General features: G+C 42.7%; 1 protein-coding gene across 1 annotated transcript in view; it reads left to right on the top strand.

The window, feature by feature from the left end:
• BLNK (B cell linker) overlaps positions 1 to 18,087 on the top strand; it is a 72,210-nt gene that overhangs the window by 44,538 nt on the left and 9,585 nt on the right. The window contains exons 6-13 of the mRNA XM_054581293.1: positions 430 to 590; positions 2,620 to 2,701; positions 3,895 to 3,966; positions 11,148 to 11,220; positions 12,856 to 12,883; positions 13,695 to 13,737; positions 15,964 to 16,048; positions 16,517 to 16,548. Of these exons, the coding sequence (XP_054437268.1) occupies positions 430 to 590; positions 2,620 to 2,701; positions 3,895 to 3,966; positions 11,148 to 11,220; positions 12,856 to 12,883; positions 13,695 to 13,737; positions 15,964 to 16,048; positions 16,517 to 16,548 (576 nt within the window). The remainder of the gene's footprint in view (positions 1 to 429; positions 591 to 2,619; positions 2,702 to 3,894; positions 3,967 to 11,147; positions 11,221 to 12,855; positions 12,884 to 13,694; positions 13,738 to 15,963; positions 16,049 to 16,516; positions 16,549 to 18,087) is intronic.

Here is an 18,087-nt window from a genome sequence, read left to right as displayed (position 1 = left end):
GTCTTGACATTTTTTAAAAAATCCCAGGTGTAAGTGAAATTTGAGAATTTCTGCCCTTAAGTTTCATAGAGCAAGTGAACCCACAGGGGAGCACCTTCCTTAGACCCCCACCCTGCCAAGGTCATCATCCATTCTGTTGGGCAGAATGCTGAGCTATCAGCTCTCCTGAGCCAATGGGTCTCCATCTCTCCCCTGGGAGAGTGATTTTGATGAAGATCTTCTTCTAGTTTTTGTAATGTAAGTCAATGGGCAGTTGAAATTTCTTATCTAATATGTTATTTTACTCTGTCAGGCAATGCCATAATAATCATTTGTGGCTACTTAGGCGCTGGAGGTTCTATACTTTCTAGATCTCAGTGGTTTCCCCCCACGGAATGACCCAGAACCCCTTTCATTTATACTTTGTTGTTGTTTGTTTTTCCTTTCAAGACAATCGCTCAAGCCAGAGGCAGTCACCACCCATCAGCCAGACCCTCCCCAGTAAGCCCAGCTGGCCTTCTGCTAAGGCCAGGCTGACTTCTACTCTGCCAGCTCCAACTTCTCTGCAGAAACCTCAAGTCCCACCCAAGCCCAAGGATCTTGAGGATGAGGTAAAGTAAATCTGTCCCAATGGCTTCCCCGACAAAGTGGAAGACAGGATGTAGGGTGGGGGAGGGGGGAAGGCACCAGGACAGTCTGGACGCAGGCATGTCTTCCTTCCTCCATCCCTGCTCTCCATGCAGCATTAACCACTTTGCCCCTTCACTACCTCCCTCTAGCTCTCCAGTGTTATGCTGAAAGGGTGTTTTGTTTCTCTCTTATTGTAATAATTTTTGACCTTTTAGAGACATGTGGTATAATATCAATACTGGATCTATGCCCCTCTTACTACCCCATTTCTCTCTTCTGATTTCCTGTGAATCTTCTCTTTCCCCTCTAAGATAGTTCCCCATCTTTACTCTCCTTTGCTTCCTGGCCCTGCCTCACCTGGCTTCCTTTCCTCCACCTTCTTTTCTCTCTGCTCCTCTACAGTCCTCCTCTAAGATGCAGAGGGGTGGCATGTACAAAGGAAACCCCTAGTCTGCAGGAAGAGTTGATAGCAGTACCTACCTTATTAAGTTGTTAAAATGATTAGGTGACATAACACACTTAAAGTACTCAGATGAACACCCAGCAACAAGCGCTCAATAAGTGTTTGGTTTGTTTCCCTCAGTACCCACTTTGGCTATCCACCAAGGCAGATTGCAAAATCACTTTTGAGATCTGATTACCTCATTTGCCTCATATCAATGTAAAAATCACTCCCTCCTTATATTTACAATCAATTGATAATTTAAAAAAGGTGCCAATTCAATGGGGAAAGAATAGTTTTTTTTTAAACAAATTGTGCTAGGATAACTGTATAGCCACATGCAAAAGGATAAAAGTGGACCTTTGTCTCACAATGTATAAGAAATTAACTAAAAATAGACTTAACACTTAAATGCAAGAGCTAAAACTATAAACTTCTTACAAGAAAACATAGGTATAAATCTCTATGATCCTGGGTTAGGCAATGGTTTCTTAGATACAACACCAAAAGCACAAACAACAAAAGAAAAATAGATAAAATGATACCACCAAGAAAGTCAAAAGACAATCTATAGAATGGGATCACATTTTTGCAAATTATATATCTGATAAGAGACTTATATTTAGAGGATATAAAGAACTCTCACAACCCAATAATAAAAAAACAAACAACCCAATTCAAAATGGGCAAAGGAGTTGAATAGACTTTTCTCTAAAAAAAGATACAAATGGCCAGTAAGCACACAAAAAGATGTTCAACATCATTAACAATCAGGAAAATGCATGCCAAAACCGTAATTAGATATTACTTCACACACATGATGATAGTTATCACCAAAAAGACAGACAACAACAAGTATTGGTGAGCACATGGAGAAACTGGACCCTGCTTGCATTGCTGGTGGGAAACAGTTTGGCAGCTCCTCAGACTGCTAAACATAGAGCTACAACATAACCCAGCAACTCTACCACTGGGCGTATTCCCAATAGCAATGTACGTCTGCACAAAAACTTGCACATGCATATTCATAGCAACATTATTCATAATAGTCAAAGAGTAGAAACAACCCAAATGTCCATCAACTGATGAATGGATAAATAAAAGATGGTATAGTCATACGATGGAATATTATTTGGCCATAAAAGAAAGTGAAGTAGTGATATTTACTACAACAGGGTTGAAACTTGAAATTATTATGCTAAATGAAAGGAGTCATAAAGGACTACATACTGTATGATTCTGTTTACATGTAATGTCTAGAATGAGCAAATATTAAAGACAGAAAGTAGATTATTGGTTGACAGGTCATGGAAAAGGGTAGATGGAGAATGACTAATGGGTACAGTGTTCCTTTTTTGGGTGATGAGGTGTTTTAAAATTAGATTACAGTGGTGGTTTCACACTTTGTAACTATACTCAAAACACTAAATTATGCCCTTTATATGGGGAAATTCAATAGTATATGAGTTATATCTCAGTAAAGGTTATTTTTTTATAAATCACACCTTCCCATATAATAACCAATGAATGTACAGCATTTTTCTCATTCATTTTGGCTTTTCTTTTAGGCTGATTATGTGGTCCCTGTAGGAGATGAAGATGAAAACTACATTCATCCCACAGAAAGCAGTTCTCTCCCATCTGAAAAAGGCAAGTGTTTGTAGTCTCAGGCACCTGGAAATCTCTACCAGTTGATGAGGGCATACAAGATTATTTGGTGGCAAGCACTAAGGGTCTCAGAAATGATAGTGCCCAAGCATTTGTTTACTTGACAGATTGAGCAGAGGCAGCAGTGAGTGAGCCATCTCTGTGTTTCATAGTCTTTACCTCCTTCCTTTGTCCTCTTTCATGGTTGTTTTCCCATGTTAAATTATGAAAGCACCCAGGTGCTTACTTTAGCTGTCCTCACCTAGAATGGGTTTATCATAAAACCTCATACTCGCAAAGTCGCAAAACCGCCATGTTGGTCTTACAAATATTGCACCAGGAACAATTTCTGCAGAGGACTGAAAAAAAAATGAAAGAGGAAAATATGCTCTGGGTCTTGATTCTTTAAGTTTAGTGCTGTTTCAGAAACATTTTGTTTGTAAGTCCTTCACAGGATAACAAATGCATTTATAAATAAATTATTTTAAAAAGCCAGTACCACATACCCTCAGCAGAGCAGTCCCTATTTACTCCGGATATAGTCACTGTAAAGAATGCAATCCTGTGTAAGTGATACCTCTTCAAGTAACATTACTCATCTAATAACTCCACTCTAAAGTAGCAGTACTCAGTTTTTATTGTTCCATTATATCGCAACCCTCTCCCGCATTCCCTGAATATCACCAATGGCTTCAAGACTCATCTGAATTCCTGAGTCAACCATCACCATGAAAATAAATACACATTAAACATCCCCTCCCAAACAAAGCCTGCAAAATACAAAAAAAAAAAAAATTGGTATGTGTTGCCTGTGGCAGGGAGGGTGGGGCTCTTAATATGGCCCCTCCACTATTAGGTTCAATACATTTCTCAAACAAACAAACAAACAAACAAACACCTCTTTCATCTCCTAGACCTCCAGTTTGGCAAAGGAAATTCCAAGCCAGTATTCACTGTAACAAAATCCATATCATAAAATAATTTGATTATTCCTTTAATCATTACTATAGTTATTCAAAAGGTATTTCTCCTAAGAAGGCTTTTTTTAATGGCTTATGTGTTTAATAAGTATGTTTCCCATTCTTTGCTCATCCTCTGGTCTGATCTGTCATATCCACAATGCATGTTCCCGTAAGTGTGAATCTCCTTCAGCAGGCTGCATCTATAATCATTGTGTATGTATTTGTGTGTTTAAGCTCCCATGGTGAACAGGTCAACCAAACCAAATAACATCTCCAAGCCAGCCCCTCCTCCAGTGACAGCTTCAGGTAAAGTATACTTGTGATTTCATGTTTTTTAAAATTGTGGAATGATTACATTCGGGGGGTTGGTTTTTAATCTATTCCAAACAAGATAAACAACTGAGATCACATATTAAAAAAATAATCACTTGTATTTTCAAATTTCTTAATAAATGGTAACAGAAGGCCTCATCCTCATGCACTGTCTGGTGGGACCGATGTTGAAGGGAACCCTGCCCCATGACCCAGGACTTCTATTAGACAAGCCCTAGTTTTCATCCTACCTCACTGGGTGGTTTGCTGGCTCCTCCTCCTCCTCTCCAGGCTGAGGATGTCTGCTGCATTCAGCCCTCAGCCTTCTTTCAGAATATCATGGTAGTTAAGAGCTTGGGTTTTGAGCCAGACAGACCTGGGTTCGAATCCCTGTTACCACCTATACCACTTTGGGCCTGTACATCACCTCTGCAAACACCAGGTTTCTCATCTGTAAATGGGGAGAGTGCACTTCAACAGGGGAACTCTGAAACTGTGAGTGTGAAACTCAGTGCAGTGGCTGGCATGCAGTAGGTCCTCAGTAAAGAGTATTCCTTTTCACTTCTTTAGGGTTCATCCATTCTTCTGGCTTTACTTCTCTTGTCTGCGATGATAACGCTCTGGTGTCCAGCCTGAAAGGCTTTCCCTTCTGGACACCTGGACATCCCCACTGTCTCCCGCTGCCTCTGTCCCCTCCCTACGCCTTGGGAGCCCCTGTTCCACTTCGCACGTCAGCCTGCAGGCCCCCTGTCTCAGAGTGCCGGCGTTCCTTCCAAAGGCTGCTATTTCTTTTTCCTGAATTTTCTCTACTATTTTAGTCGCCACTACCCTAGCCCAGGCTTTTTTTGCATCATCATCTCACACCTTCTGTCTGTAAGTGTCACTAGCCACAACTTTGCCTCTAGGCTCTCTTCTCAGTTACTAGACTAAGCTTCTTAATGCTTCTATATGTTGCCCGTTTTATCCCATTACAAAGTTAGTTTTTACCATGTCAGAGCTACTCAAACCATGAATTCCCAGGGGTGCCTGTAGGGTTTGGCAATCCCAAAGCTGTGGCCCACGAAGCCGAGTGGTACCCACACCCCCGCCCTATGGCAGCACAGAGAGGTTCCGGAGCCTCCTCCAGCCCTCCCTGCTCTCCCTGCCCCTCCACCCACCTCTCAGTCACTCTCTCTCTCCCAGAGCTGAGGGCTGAACACAAAAGATGGGGAGACAGAGCTCTCTGCTTCCAGGGCCATGGTCCTTGAGAAAATACGAAAGAAGAGTATATTTTTAACTTTTCCTAGATTCATATCTTATGCAATTGTTCACCCTCTTCACAAGTTCTTGTCTTATTTAGCCTCTCCGTTGGAATCCATGGACTCTTTATATTTGAGGAGTAGCAGTCAGAACCATCTTACCGAGCTCATTTAACTTCTGGGAGCAAATGTCAGCATATCAACTAATATCAATACATCATGATTGCTTTGGGCCCAGCTGACATGGCGACTTCTGACTCAGGAGAAGGCTGTTATCACTGGAACAGAAAATCTTTCTTTGAAATAAATCAACGGAAGCCTAAATTTTCCTTTAGAAGAACAGTTTAATAATCTTTGGTGTTTGCAGATTCCTAAGTGCTGTAGGAAGAAAATAAGAGCTTTTCTTCCTAAAACACACCCAATACCCCAATCATTCTATATTTCATGGGTTCTACTCTTTAGTCTTTGTGTTCTCACTTTTATGACATCAAGTCCTCCCCATCCTTCAAGGACCAGCCTGAGGCCTCCTCCTCCAGGAAGCATACCATGGCTTCTGTAGCCCTGAGAGATCTTTCCTTTGCCATCTCATCCCACTTACACTTAATCCCGTACCTGCTCTGTGATTAGTGTGTGTCTGACTCTAATCTCCCTGACTAAATTGCAACTTCCTGGAAGACATCCTTAAATGTCACTTGCTCAGGAGGGCTTTCTTGACCCTATTTTGGGCTAAATCCCTTTGGTGTGCACTCCTTTGGGCCCCCACACTCCGCCTTTATCCCCTGATCCCTCCTGAGTCCTCCTTCTCTCTGGTAAAGCCCTCGGTGTTGTGCCTGGTTTGCAGCTGTTTCCAGGGCCTGGACAGGACTGGCTCTGAGTAGGTGCGGAAACGGTGGATGTGCCAGTCGGTGGAGAGAGCAGCTGAGCCCCCAACGCTGGCTGTAGTTAACCACATGGCACCATCATGAGGGCCTTAGCCCATTGGATTTATTATTCCTTTGTTTTCTATTAATCAAGTATAGCTACATTTTAATACTAGAGACATCAGAGAAACAAACCAAACCTGAACAAGAAAATAATGTCCTGATTATAAGGTTGTTGGATATAGACAGGAGAAAGTACAAGAGGGGAAAGGAAGTAGGATAATTTGAATGATTAGACTGCTTGCCTGTGTCCTTGAATAACCCTGTATTACACATTAAAAGCTTCAGATAGTGTCCTCATAGACGTCATGAAAGGGCTAAGGTTTCAGGTTGGCGACACACCAGGTCGCTTGCCTCTGGTTAATGTTGCTTTTGGCTCTTTAATGGTTATTGAGGTGCTCGTGGGGGATTATATAGAGAACTGGGGCAGTGGCAGGCTCTCCCCCACCTTTGTGTTCCAGACCGAGAGGCCCTGTGTCAGGACTGAGCATGGGCTACAAAGCCAGAGAGCTCAGGTTCTGGCTCTGACACTTGCAAGGTTCCAGATTTCTAATGAGCTAAGTAATCTCTCTGTTTCCTAGAGTGAACCTCTGAAAAATGGAGGAGAAAATGCCTAGGGTTATTGTGAGAATTAAATGAGTAAATACACATGAATCACGTTCTTAAAATGATAGCTCGTTTTCACTTACTGTTATTATTCAGAATCCCTAGTTTAACCTGCCTAAATTCATGAACGGTCTGGCAGAGCATCCTGTACACCTCTCAGAAAACAATTGTGTGTCTTCCTTTTCATGTAAAGCTTTACTCTAAATCAGGGTTTCTCAGCCTCAGCACTGTTGGCATTTGGGGTGGGGAAATTCTATGTTCTGGGGGCTGTCCCATGCATTGCAGAATGTTTAGCAGCACCCCTGGCCTCCACCCACTAGATGCCAGCAGCACCCTTTTCCAGTGGTGGCAAACAAAGATGTTGTCAGACATTGTCAAGTGTCCATGCAGGGCAAAGAACCACTGCTTTAAACCAACTGAAAGACTCAAGTCCATTGTGATTTATCTCTCAATGAGTATCAACCTCTGGCTGATTTGTAACTTTTGTCAGAAGACGGTAGAGAGGGCTTGTACTTCAGAATTTCTTCTAAGTAAATAGCATTGTAAAAGTATTCTATATTCTTATTTTCTAAAATAGAGGAGGAGTTTTGGAATTTCCAATTCTCTGCTAATAAGCAAGTTGGCTATTACATATAGCCCAAACTGTTCTGAAGTTATTAAATTCAATCTCTTTATTTTATGTGTCCATATGGTCCCTGAGAGGAAAGGCTACTTCAGATGATGTGCAAGCCCCTAATGATAATAGGTTTCTATAACAGCTGAAAGACAGTTAAATCCCAAGGGCTTGGAATGCAAACATGGAATCATTAAGAATTAAGGAAACTTACCAACATTTGTATGTAAAACTAAAAAGAGAATGATGTATAAAATATATACGGTAGAAGGAAAAACTAAGGGTAAATTGTTTTATTAGTTGAGAAGCTTTGGTAAGCACCAGCTTGTACAAAGCCTACACTGTTATATCAAGCATTAACCAATTTTTTTGATCAAAACGAAGCTAATTTTTCACTTTTATCATTATACCGTTGGACATGTCTCCCTCTATCACGTTCCTAAGTTCTCCCTTGGAGTATTCTGACCAAGAACTTCACTTGGTTAGAAGGCAAGGATCTGGCTGTGAGGAGGGTACCAGGTCGTCCCACCTAGACCCGGAGCAGCAGAAAGGGTCACTGGCCCGTGAAGTGGAAGAGTCATACTCCATCCTCCCATGTGTAGCTGCAAAAGCAGACCTCTGTTTCACCTGCCTTTCCCCAAATGAGGGAGAAGCAGCAAGTGAAGCCTCATGCCATACCACGCCCCACAGTAACACTACGAGGTACTGGCTGGGGAAGAAAGGGCCTGCCTGGGCTTTAAACTCAAATGGCCTTGGTTTCCAACCCCAGCCCTGCCACTTAACTTCTCTGAGACTCACTCTGCTCCAGTTGCTGTTCTGTGAGGCTTAGAGATTGTGCATTTAAAGTACCTGGTACAGCGCTCAGATACTGGGGTGGCTGATAACAAGATGATAAAACAAAAACAGTAATAATCATATTTACTGAGTTCCTTCATGAGTTTTAATTTTTATTCCTTTTTCATGTACAAATTCAATGATTTTTGTCAATTACTACATTTACAGGGTTTTGTAACCATCACTGCAGTCCAGTTTTAGAAATTTTCCATGCCCGCCTCAACTCCGAAAGATCTGTTATACCCATTTGTGGTCGATGCTGTTCCCACCTCCAGCCCGAGACAACCGCCAGTCTGCTTTCTGTTGCTATAGATTTGCCTTTTCTGGACATTTCATATAGATGAAGTTATATAATACATAGTCTTTTCCATCTGGCTCCTTTTACTTAGCATAATGTTTTTAAACCTCAAGTACTTTTAATCCCTTTCCAAGAATATTACTTTATATTTAGCTAATTTTTTTACATTTTTAAAGTTGCTCTATTATCTTACCACAGTAACTCTGAGGTAGGTAGGGTAGGTGGTAGTGTCCCGTTTCAAAGAGAGGAAAATTGAGACACAGTGGCTTGTAAGAGGTCATCCAGCCTGTTTTCTGGCAGAGAAATAACTAGAACCCTGTCTTCCTGATGCAAGACCACAGGTTTTCCACTGGTCCTGTCCTCCCCCACTAGCAGAGAAGAATGAGCATGCCCTCTGATCTGATCGCAGAAGTTATTTATAAGGAGGGAAGGGGAAGGAAGACGTTGGCAGACTGTTTGGAGATATGAAGGAAAGGGAAGCTTAGCAGAACAGCCAGGCAGTAGATGTGACAATGATAATGAACTCAGGCCAAACGAGCCTTTGGTATTTAAGAGGAGGGAAAACCCCATGGGAGGAAATTCTAACTTAGACCTTCTTCACACTTCCTTATTTTTCAGACAAAGTTTATTGTTCCTCTTCCCTGAAATCTTCCTTAAAGTCTATGAGTAGTCAAGTGTACTTTTAGGATCTCAGGTATGAAGAATTTGAAGAACAGTATCAATCTGGTTCAGTAGTTAATGAAACACAGTGGGACTCATACCACGTATTCAGATGACATTCCAGTTTATTGTCATGTGAAATGTCACAAACTCCAACTGTAGTTTGTTTTTCAAAATCACATCTAGGTCAGGTGACATGTAGGTAGGAGTTTCCCGGGACAGGGGGCATTCCGTTACAGGGTGCTGGGGAAGGCGGCTCACGGCATCAATACTGGCCACTCTGGGCTGCTGGGTGCTTATAGAAATGTCAGAGTTGCATGCGGAAAGGATTGGGAGGTACACGATGGTAGCGGCAGAAGGGCCACAGACATGTAGATTGCAGCTTGGGGAATATCGTCAGTAACATCATAATGGCTATGTGTGGAGCCAGGTGGATGCCTGAAGTATTGCCAGGGCCACTCTGGAGGGTGCGTGACTGTCCGGCCACTGTGCTGTACACCCGAAACTAATACAGAATAATACTGAATGTAAACCGTCATTGAAAATAAGAAACAGAACAAAGAGCAGATGGATGCCGAGGGGAAGCCTGAAGGCCTTTCTGGTAACGTGCATGAGAATGAGCTTTAAGATCTCTATTTTTAATGCTTTTTGAGGCCTCCTTTTGTTTTCTGCATTTGGAATCACTGGTCCAGTCAGGTGAGGGGGCATGAGGTACATGGTTTCCCCTGTTACACATTCTGAGGGGGCAGAGGCCTGTCTCCACCTCTTCCCCTCTCCCTGAGCCCTGAACACGGTGCTTTCCTCATGCCATGTCCTCAGTAATTCTTGGTAGTTGATAATTACCTCAATGATTACGTAGCTGTGCTTTATCTCACACATTAAAATAATATATACTGAGGGCAGGTCCAACCAGCATTTACAGAGTATCCTCTTTAGGTCCATTAGGAATTGTGGACTTACAAATGTAAGTTCTTAATAAACTATTTATTCAGTTCAATTTGATTCAATAACCAGGATTTGTCCCAGTAGGCAGTAGTGTCCATGCAGGCAAGCGCAGGCCCGAGAGAAGGCAGCCAGAATATCCTGAGGGGAGCTGGCCTAGCTTCCGGCCTCTCCCCTTCCAGGCTTGCTCTCTATCTCAGTGGCGAAGCTCTATTTCTGTCTCTCATCTTCTTCCCTGACAGTGATTGCCTGGCTTCTATCTTCATAGAGGGCGAGGAGGAATTGGGTGCATTGAACAGAGCCCTCTGGATCCCTTCTGTGATCTCAGAAATGAGATCAGGGCAGTAGCTTGCCACTCGTCGCAATTTGTCTATATGTCCAATGGGCAAAGGCCCTTGGAACTCAGAGATGAATGAGTATCCACGAATGTGAAGTTAGGTGTAGGTGCCAGTGTTTGTGTGATTATGAATGAGCAATGTCAATGGGTGTGTATCAAGAGTGGGGGGGTGTGCTTCCGTCTCTAGGCACCTCTGGTGTGCACATACATGCCAGTGTGAGCTCTTGGCTTTCTCCCAGAGAAATCCCTGTGTGGCTCTCACTGAGCCCATGGAATCAGGGGCTCTTGGCTGGTCCCATGGGGAAAGGAAAAGGTCACTTAGAAATGTTACTATTATTGAATGTATTCCTTATGCTGTACTTTACATCCCTGTGACTATTCTGTAACTACCAATCTGTACTTCTCAGTCCCTTCACCTTTTCCACCCAGTCCTCCAAGCCCCTTCCCCTCTGGCAACCATCAGTCTGTTCTCTGTGTCTATGATGAAGTCCCGAACTCACATCCTAGTTCTGGGCCAATAAATGGACATTTTTAAAAATGTTTCATCACCTTCACCTACAAGTTCCCCAATAGCTTCAATGTAGCTACCTATATATGCTTAACTGAAAGTATAAAAAAAAAAAAAAGTGTGCATGTATTTCTGAGCCTGTCTAAAAGGCCAGCCTCACTGTGACCATTAGCCCCAGATTTAGGATTCGGAGACTGACCTGTGTATACATTTGTACAGGTCGAAGCAGCGGGGCCTGGGACTACAAGGCATCTTCTTTACCTGCTGTGCCGTCGCCACTGCCCAGGGCCGGGTGAGTACCTGTTGCAGAGAAGCAGGTCTGTGAGACTGGATGTTCCCCACCACTGCTGTGAGCGGGGCTTGCCGGGAACCAAAAACAGTCCTGCCTGAGAATCAGGGGGAGGGTGCTTTTCCGCTGTTCCCACACAGAAGAGCGCACCTGCCCAAGCTCAGATGCAGGTGCACCTCACATTACAATAGATGTGTTCCTGCAACCCTACTGCCCTGTTGTTCTCCTCCACCCCCAGCATCCTACAGGTCATACTAGGGGTGCTTCTGCTGAAATAAGAAATGAATAGTCTGTCCTCCCATAAACTTTTAGTTAAATCTTGAGTTCTTTGACCTACAATGTTCTACGAGACAGAAGTTCCAGCACTCGAATACCCTTGGAGTCTATGTGGAGTCTTTCAAGTTCCTAATCATCTCTAAACAAACATGTGGTTCACACAACATAACCTGGGGAGTTCCATCAAAACAACACTGCCCAGGTTCCTTTCAAAAAGTGGGTGAGAGAATCATTTCTTACTGAACCTCAGTGGGCTTTGTAAACTGCCAGGTGAGGACTGTAATGCGCTAATGTTAGTGACCACACGGCTTTATGCTGGCTCAGTAGGTTGTTGTAAAAGCCCATTTAAATGTCTCAGCTGGCCTGCATTCTGCCTCTGTGTAAAGCAATTCTTAATTTCAGGGGTGTTTATTAACCAAAACTGTGTACATTTCCCACTTTAGACAAGTTGTTGAATCTCTCTGAGCCTTGTGTCCTAATCTCTAAAATGTAGTAATAATATCCATTGAAAAATGTTCCCATGAAGTATATATAATATGTGAAGAACCTAGCTCAGTGCCAGGCATCATAGAGGCACTTGGGAATCACTGGTATTCTTCCCCCATGCTCCCGGCGCTCAGCCAAAAACGAAGCAAGAGAGACAGATAGCATTTAAAATAAACACAAAAGAGAAGCATTAAACCTTAGAAATATTAGATTCCAATCTCTACTGGAAGTAAAACAAGCCAGAATGTTAGCTTAGGCAAGCACCTTCAAGATCACAAATCACAGTGACTTTCAGACTTGCGTTGGTCTTGGCTTTCTCTGCTCAGGATGAAATCCTAGGCTATAGTAGAGAATAGCCACCTAGAAGCAAGCGAAGTCGGCATGCGGAGGGACTGGCTGCGACCTTCCCTGAACGACACCCTCGTGTCTCCTGTCACCATCCCCAGGCAGCAGCCCGGGGTGCTGTTGGAGGAGGGAGGGCTTTGTATACACATTGAAAACACCGGTCCTCATTTTACAGATGAGAAAACTAAAACTCCAACTGGCCTCACAGCCAGGAGAAAGAGGCCTGAGGTTGCAGAGTAATTAACAACAGAACTGGAACAAGAGCTGAGTTACACCGACTCCCTGGCAACTGGCGCTCTGTTTATCCCCAGTGAACCTCTTTGCCATCTGCCGGTGGGCTCTATCGGAGGTGGGCGGGGGGGGTCAAAACTAAACCCCACTTCCTCCCCCTCTGTCCTGCCAGGATAGACTTTCTACATACTCAAATATCCCTTTCATTGCTCTATTTTAAATTTGATAACAGAATGATAAGCAGATGGCTCTACTTTATCTTTTTGTGTTTTAACAAAGCCAATCTTTTTTATCCCCCAGGAAAAAGCCAGCTACACCACTGAAGACAGTAAGTTAATTTTGCAGTTAAACACTTCGCATTTCTTACAGTGTTGATTCTTATCCACATATTTACAGTTGACAGTGCTTCCAGAGCAGGTGAACACAGCAATCTTAGCAACAGAAGTTGTTGCCTGGACTGTCCAAGGAGAACTTGGAGTCCTCAGTTAGCCTGAGAAAATGCTGCCTGGGAAGTCACCCTCAAGGCTCTGGCAGCTTCCCTGAGAGCCAGCGGCAGATCAGCAGCCAGGCTCTCTGCCTCCCGTGACATCTGTCTTCCCCTCGGGCATCCCGTGTGTCTACTTCCCAACTCTCTGGCTGGGGACCTGGCACTGCATATCAGGTGCACATAGGCCTGACTAAATTCAGATTCTGGCCAGGACAAAGGGAACCTGGACCAGCCCACTATCCAAGGAAGCCCACCTTGACCTGGTATCTACTCTGTAGCCCGACATGTATAAGCACCCAGCAAACCTTGAGACGGTGGGGACCCTGAGATGAAAGCCATATGCCAGATTCCCACTGTGCAAGCGCTACTGCCCGGCAGCGGCTGGGGGTCACAGGATCCATCAGCCCTACTGGCAGAGCAGGGAGGTCTCAACACCAAGGCGACATTGCTCCTTCCATGAGACACATCCAGTCAGTTGTCAGTTAATGCAAAGGTCATACTGGAGACTGCGTGTTTTTAATTGTTGTTCTTGCGATTGGAAGAATAACTATGCATCAGAGAAATGTTCTCCCCCAATATTTAATTTAATAATATTGCTTTGACTTTTATTTCCACATTGAACTGTATTAAATATCCTTGCTTTTTTTAATAGATGTCACTTGCCTCTCAACAGAATGCCTCAAGTGTTTGTGAAGGTAAATCTCTATTATTTTAAAGGAGATGTCCTCTAAAAGTTATGTTAATTAAAGATTTGTGTATAAATGTCTTTCTAAACTCTTTCATTATTTATAAGCTAATCATAAACCTGAAACTCAATTTTCTAAACAAAATGGCCTCCCCATTGCAATGAGCAGTGAGCAGCAAAGCTGGTCAGGACCCGAGCTTGCCTGGACAGCATCTTTGGAGGGGGTTACAGTCTACACCCCTCAAACCTGTCTGTTTGCAGACAGGTATTCCTTGCCAGAAACAGTGCCGTGGCCTCCCACTGGTGTGAAGACTAATTCAGAACCATTCATGCATTTTAAACTAATTGTTTAGTTCAGGAATGAGACTTTTAAAAATGTGTTTATTTTAACCAGTTCTTTTGCTTAATTTTCAAAATAATGTTTTCAGAGTTCAAATATCTGTCTTAGTATATCTTCAAATTCTTTCCTTCCTTTGTTTTATCATAATCCTAAAATTTTACATATACTTTTTATTAGAAAATTCCAATTTTTTAAATATTTGCATTTGAAAAATCCTGGGTGCAGGGAGCAAACAGAAAGAAGCATCCATAATCTCAACACCTAAAATACTACGTTTAAGTTAAATTTCTGTACCCGTCTGATTCCACACTTCAAGATACTTAATGTTAAAAGCTTAGGAATTGTTCCTCTTACCATTTCCTGAGTTAATACGGGCAGAGTTAATGGATGGTGGACATTTTCTGAATATCCATTACAACTCACCTGTCTGCTTTACTTGCCCCAATCGTTAATTTCTTTAGAAAGTTTTTATATCGGTTCCCACATCTTTTTCCCCCAGGGCTATTTCTGAGCATCACTCCCTTATTGCTGTCTTGCTTTCTTCTGCCTTTCCTTTGGTGCTTTTGCCTTGATGGCCTCCCATTCCTGGCTGTCCTCCATGGTTGTTGAGCAGGGAGCTTGGAGTGATAGTGGACCCGCAGGGTGGGCCTCTGCGGGAAGTTAGTACAATGCTGTGCAAATTTCATGGCTTCAGGAGCCTCTGAAAACCAGCCACAGGGGCTCATGGCATGTTTTGTGTGGCTGAAGTGTCCTCATTCTCAAAGGCTCCCAGTGCAGGAGCTTGGCATGCCATCCAAACTCAAAATGGGGAGTGGCCTCTTCTCGCCTGGAAGGAAGCCTCCAGGATGACAGGGCCAAGCAGGTGTGGTCAAAGCTAATCAGCTATGGGGAACCTAACGTGCTTGTAGTTCCCCCTTCTGAAACTACCAAGCTGTTAGGTTGGGAATAAAACCTCTCCCATGGCAGCTCACAGTAACTTGCCACAAGCTTGAAGCACAGTCTGCAGAGGTTCAAGGCTTCTGAATTTCAGTGTACCACAAAAACCCCTGAAGTCTATTTTACCATTTATCTGAATCTTCAAGGTCTTACTGCTTTTATTCCCGGTGGGTTCTTGTAACAGGAGATTAACAACTCTCAACCTTTTTTCTATGCAAGAGATATACCATGGACCTATCCAGATTTTAACACACCCTAAACCAAATTTAAGGGTGGATAAAGCATCAAATAATTTATAATCACACCTATTACTGGTCCAGCAGTAAAGTTCATGATGGACTTCAAAGTAAATTTCTTACATTTCAGGTTGTGCCCATTTCCCTGTGCACTACTTATAACTCCTCCTCTTCCCTCCCCCGTAGGAAAACACAGTGAAATGTAAAAGAGATTACCACTGTTCTAGGGATAGCCTTGAGTTTGCTCAATTAATTTTTCAAAAAGAGTAGAGAATTCACAAAATGTCATATCTTACCACTTATCTGTAAGAAATTTCTTAGAGTCACCTCTTATGACTGAGGAAGTCATCCCCAAGGTGTGGTAACACTTGTGGGGAGGCCACATAGAAAGCAGGAGGTGGGTGGCTAAAACCTGCTCAGGTTCTGGCTCCCACCTGCACTCACACACACAAAGGTCCAGATCCCACGGGTTCACACACCTTGCCAAGAGATGAAAGCCGAGGCGACAGAGTATGCCCGTTGACACTGGGGGTGGGAGTGCCGGTCCTAACAGCACACACATATCACCAGGCCGACAGGTGCACAAACAGATGACATCCTGGTGAAAATATGTTCATAGGAAGACATCCAACTAAGTCCAGTGCTTCTCAGTTGATATTGCTAGGTTTTGGCATGGCGACAGACATTTCACTCTAACTCTAATATGAAAATTCTCTTCATACAGAAAAACCTATACCTGCTGAACGCCACCGAGGGTCTAGTCACAGGCAAGAGGCTGTGCAGTCACCAGCGTTTCCTCTGGCCCAGAAGTAAGAATCCTTCCCGTTGAAAACAAGTTTCCTTTTGTTGCTGTAGACATTAACGCCTGCCTTGTTGCACCACACAGTGACATTGGCTTGGGATGCTTGGTAAAGATCTGATATTCTATTGCTTTGCAAAATTAAATTTGAAAGCGTGTTAAGTTTTCAAGTAGGTAACAATTTTAAAAGAACTGCTTAGAATCTCAGACCTAATATTCAGGTTAACTATTGGACTTCACTAAAATATAACACCTCAGTCAAGGCTCCTCCTTTCTCAAAAGTAAAGGGAACAATTTTACTTATCTTGAAGGTCTGGTGCCTCTCCTATCTTTAGATCTGGTTCACTGGCCACTCCTGTTGATTCCTTTGTGATGTGCATGTTCACAGAGTCTTGAATGAAAACAGAAACTCAAACTTACTCATCTTGTGCTTTGCCCTTTCATTAACCTGAAGTGTTTTTGGTTTTTTTTTTTCCAGACAAGTCCACCAAAAACCTGTACCTCTGCCAAGTAAGTACAATGGAGTCATGAAGAGTATTATCATGCAGCAGTGGCTAAGGCTGGATCTTCCTGTCTGAGTCACCTGGGATCCCACACAACACGTCACTTGCAGCTGGAGGACCTTGGTATCCTCCTAGCTTCTTCTGTAAAATGGGGCCAAGAGTATTCTTCATAGAGTTGTTTTGAAAAGTAGAGAGATTTTAGATAATTTTTGTTTTCATTTTTTGTATTCATTGAATATTTTACTGGTCATATTGGTCATATTTTATTTATTTGATATTATTTGATTTTTTACAAAACCAAAACAGCTGTTTTAAAGAGAAGTAAAATAACCTATGGAAAGTATCTGGTACAATGCTTGGTACACAGAAGGTCCTCAATAAATGATAGTTCCTTAAATTAAATCTGAAATACCTTTTAATGAGCATAAAATAGATCTACAAAAGGTACCCTGAGAAGATTTGGAAAATATCTGGATAATTTTCCCAAGGCAAAGATCACATCACCCTAAAAATATATGAATCAGATAAGTTATGCTTGCAAAACATAACTGCCCAAACCTTGGTTTGCTTTCTATTTAATGTAGGGAAAAAAATGAAACAATAAAACAAAACAAACCCTACCTTACATGGGTAATTTGGAAAATGTTCCAAAATAACCAAGACTCAATAATTTTAAATACAGAGAATAATTGTTATGTACCAAAAACTTTTGTTTATTGATACTGAACAAAAATCCATTTTTTAGGTTTTAATTAGATTTTTCATTTTTCTTAAATAAACATACTAAATACAAATTTTTAAAAAGCTCTGAACACAACATGAAAATGGTTTAGCTATAGAAATTTTGTGTCTCACTATATAAAGTTTTACTATACCTTTTATTTTCAACCTAAAGTCATTACTTCCATTAATAAATATATGTTGACCATCTGCCAGGTGCCAGGTGCTCTTCTAGACACAGAGAATAACAGCAGTGACAAAACAGAGTCCTTGCCCTTATGGAGCTTCTATTTTACTGGAGGAGACAGGCAGAAAAAATAAACCAGATGAATTATATAATATCAAGTAAATGCTCAAGTGCTGCAAAGAAAAGCAAAGCGGCAGAGGAGGGGGCACAGAGACTGCTCTTTCAGGTGGGGCAGCCGGGGAAGGCCTCGTCTGTAAAATGGGGTCGAACAGCTCCTCCTGCAAAGGGCTGATGTGAGGACAGAATGAGGGAAGATGTGGAAAACAGAACAGGACTGGCATGTATTAAGAGCTCAGAAAAGGTTGGCCTGCCACTCCACTAACTGCCCCAACTGCAGAAACCACCAACCATCTTGTACTGTGTGTCTTGGGAGAGTCTGACCACCTGCTGTCCCCTGCTTCTCCCCAACACCCCTAGGGCACACCCTTCCTTCAGACCCAACCTGGCCGGGCCTGCCAAGCTCTCACTGTTCCTCCCTGTTTCTTTGAACATCCTGCTGTCTCCTGTGAGCTCCTAGGACACTTTCATATGAAGCATTTAGTGTATCTAAAACCTGATTTCTCCTGCAGATTTTGCCTT

Source organism: Pteronotus mesoamericanus, unplaced genomic scaffold, assembly GCF_021234165.1.
Source record: "Pteronotus mesoamericanus isolate MK-2021 breed Mesoamerican mustached bat unplaced genomic scaffold, CSHL_Meso_final contig_657, whole genome shotgun sequence".
NCBI lineage: Eukaryota > Metazoa > Chordata > Mammalia > Chiroptera > Mormoopidae > Pteronotus > Pteronotus mesoamericanus.
Note: the sequence above shows the minus strand (reverse complement) of the source record. Positions and strands in the feature narration are given on the sequence as shown.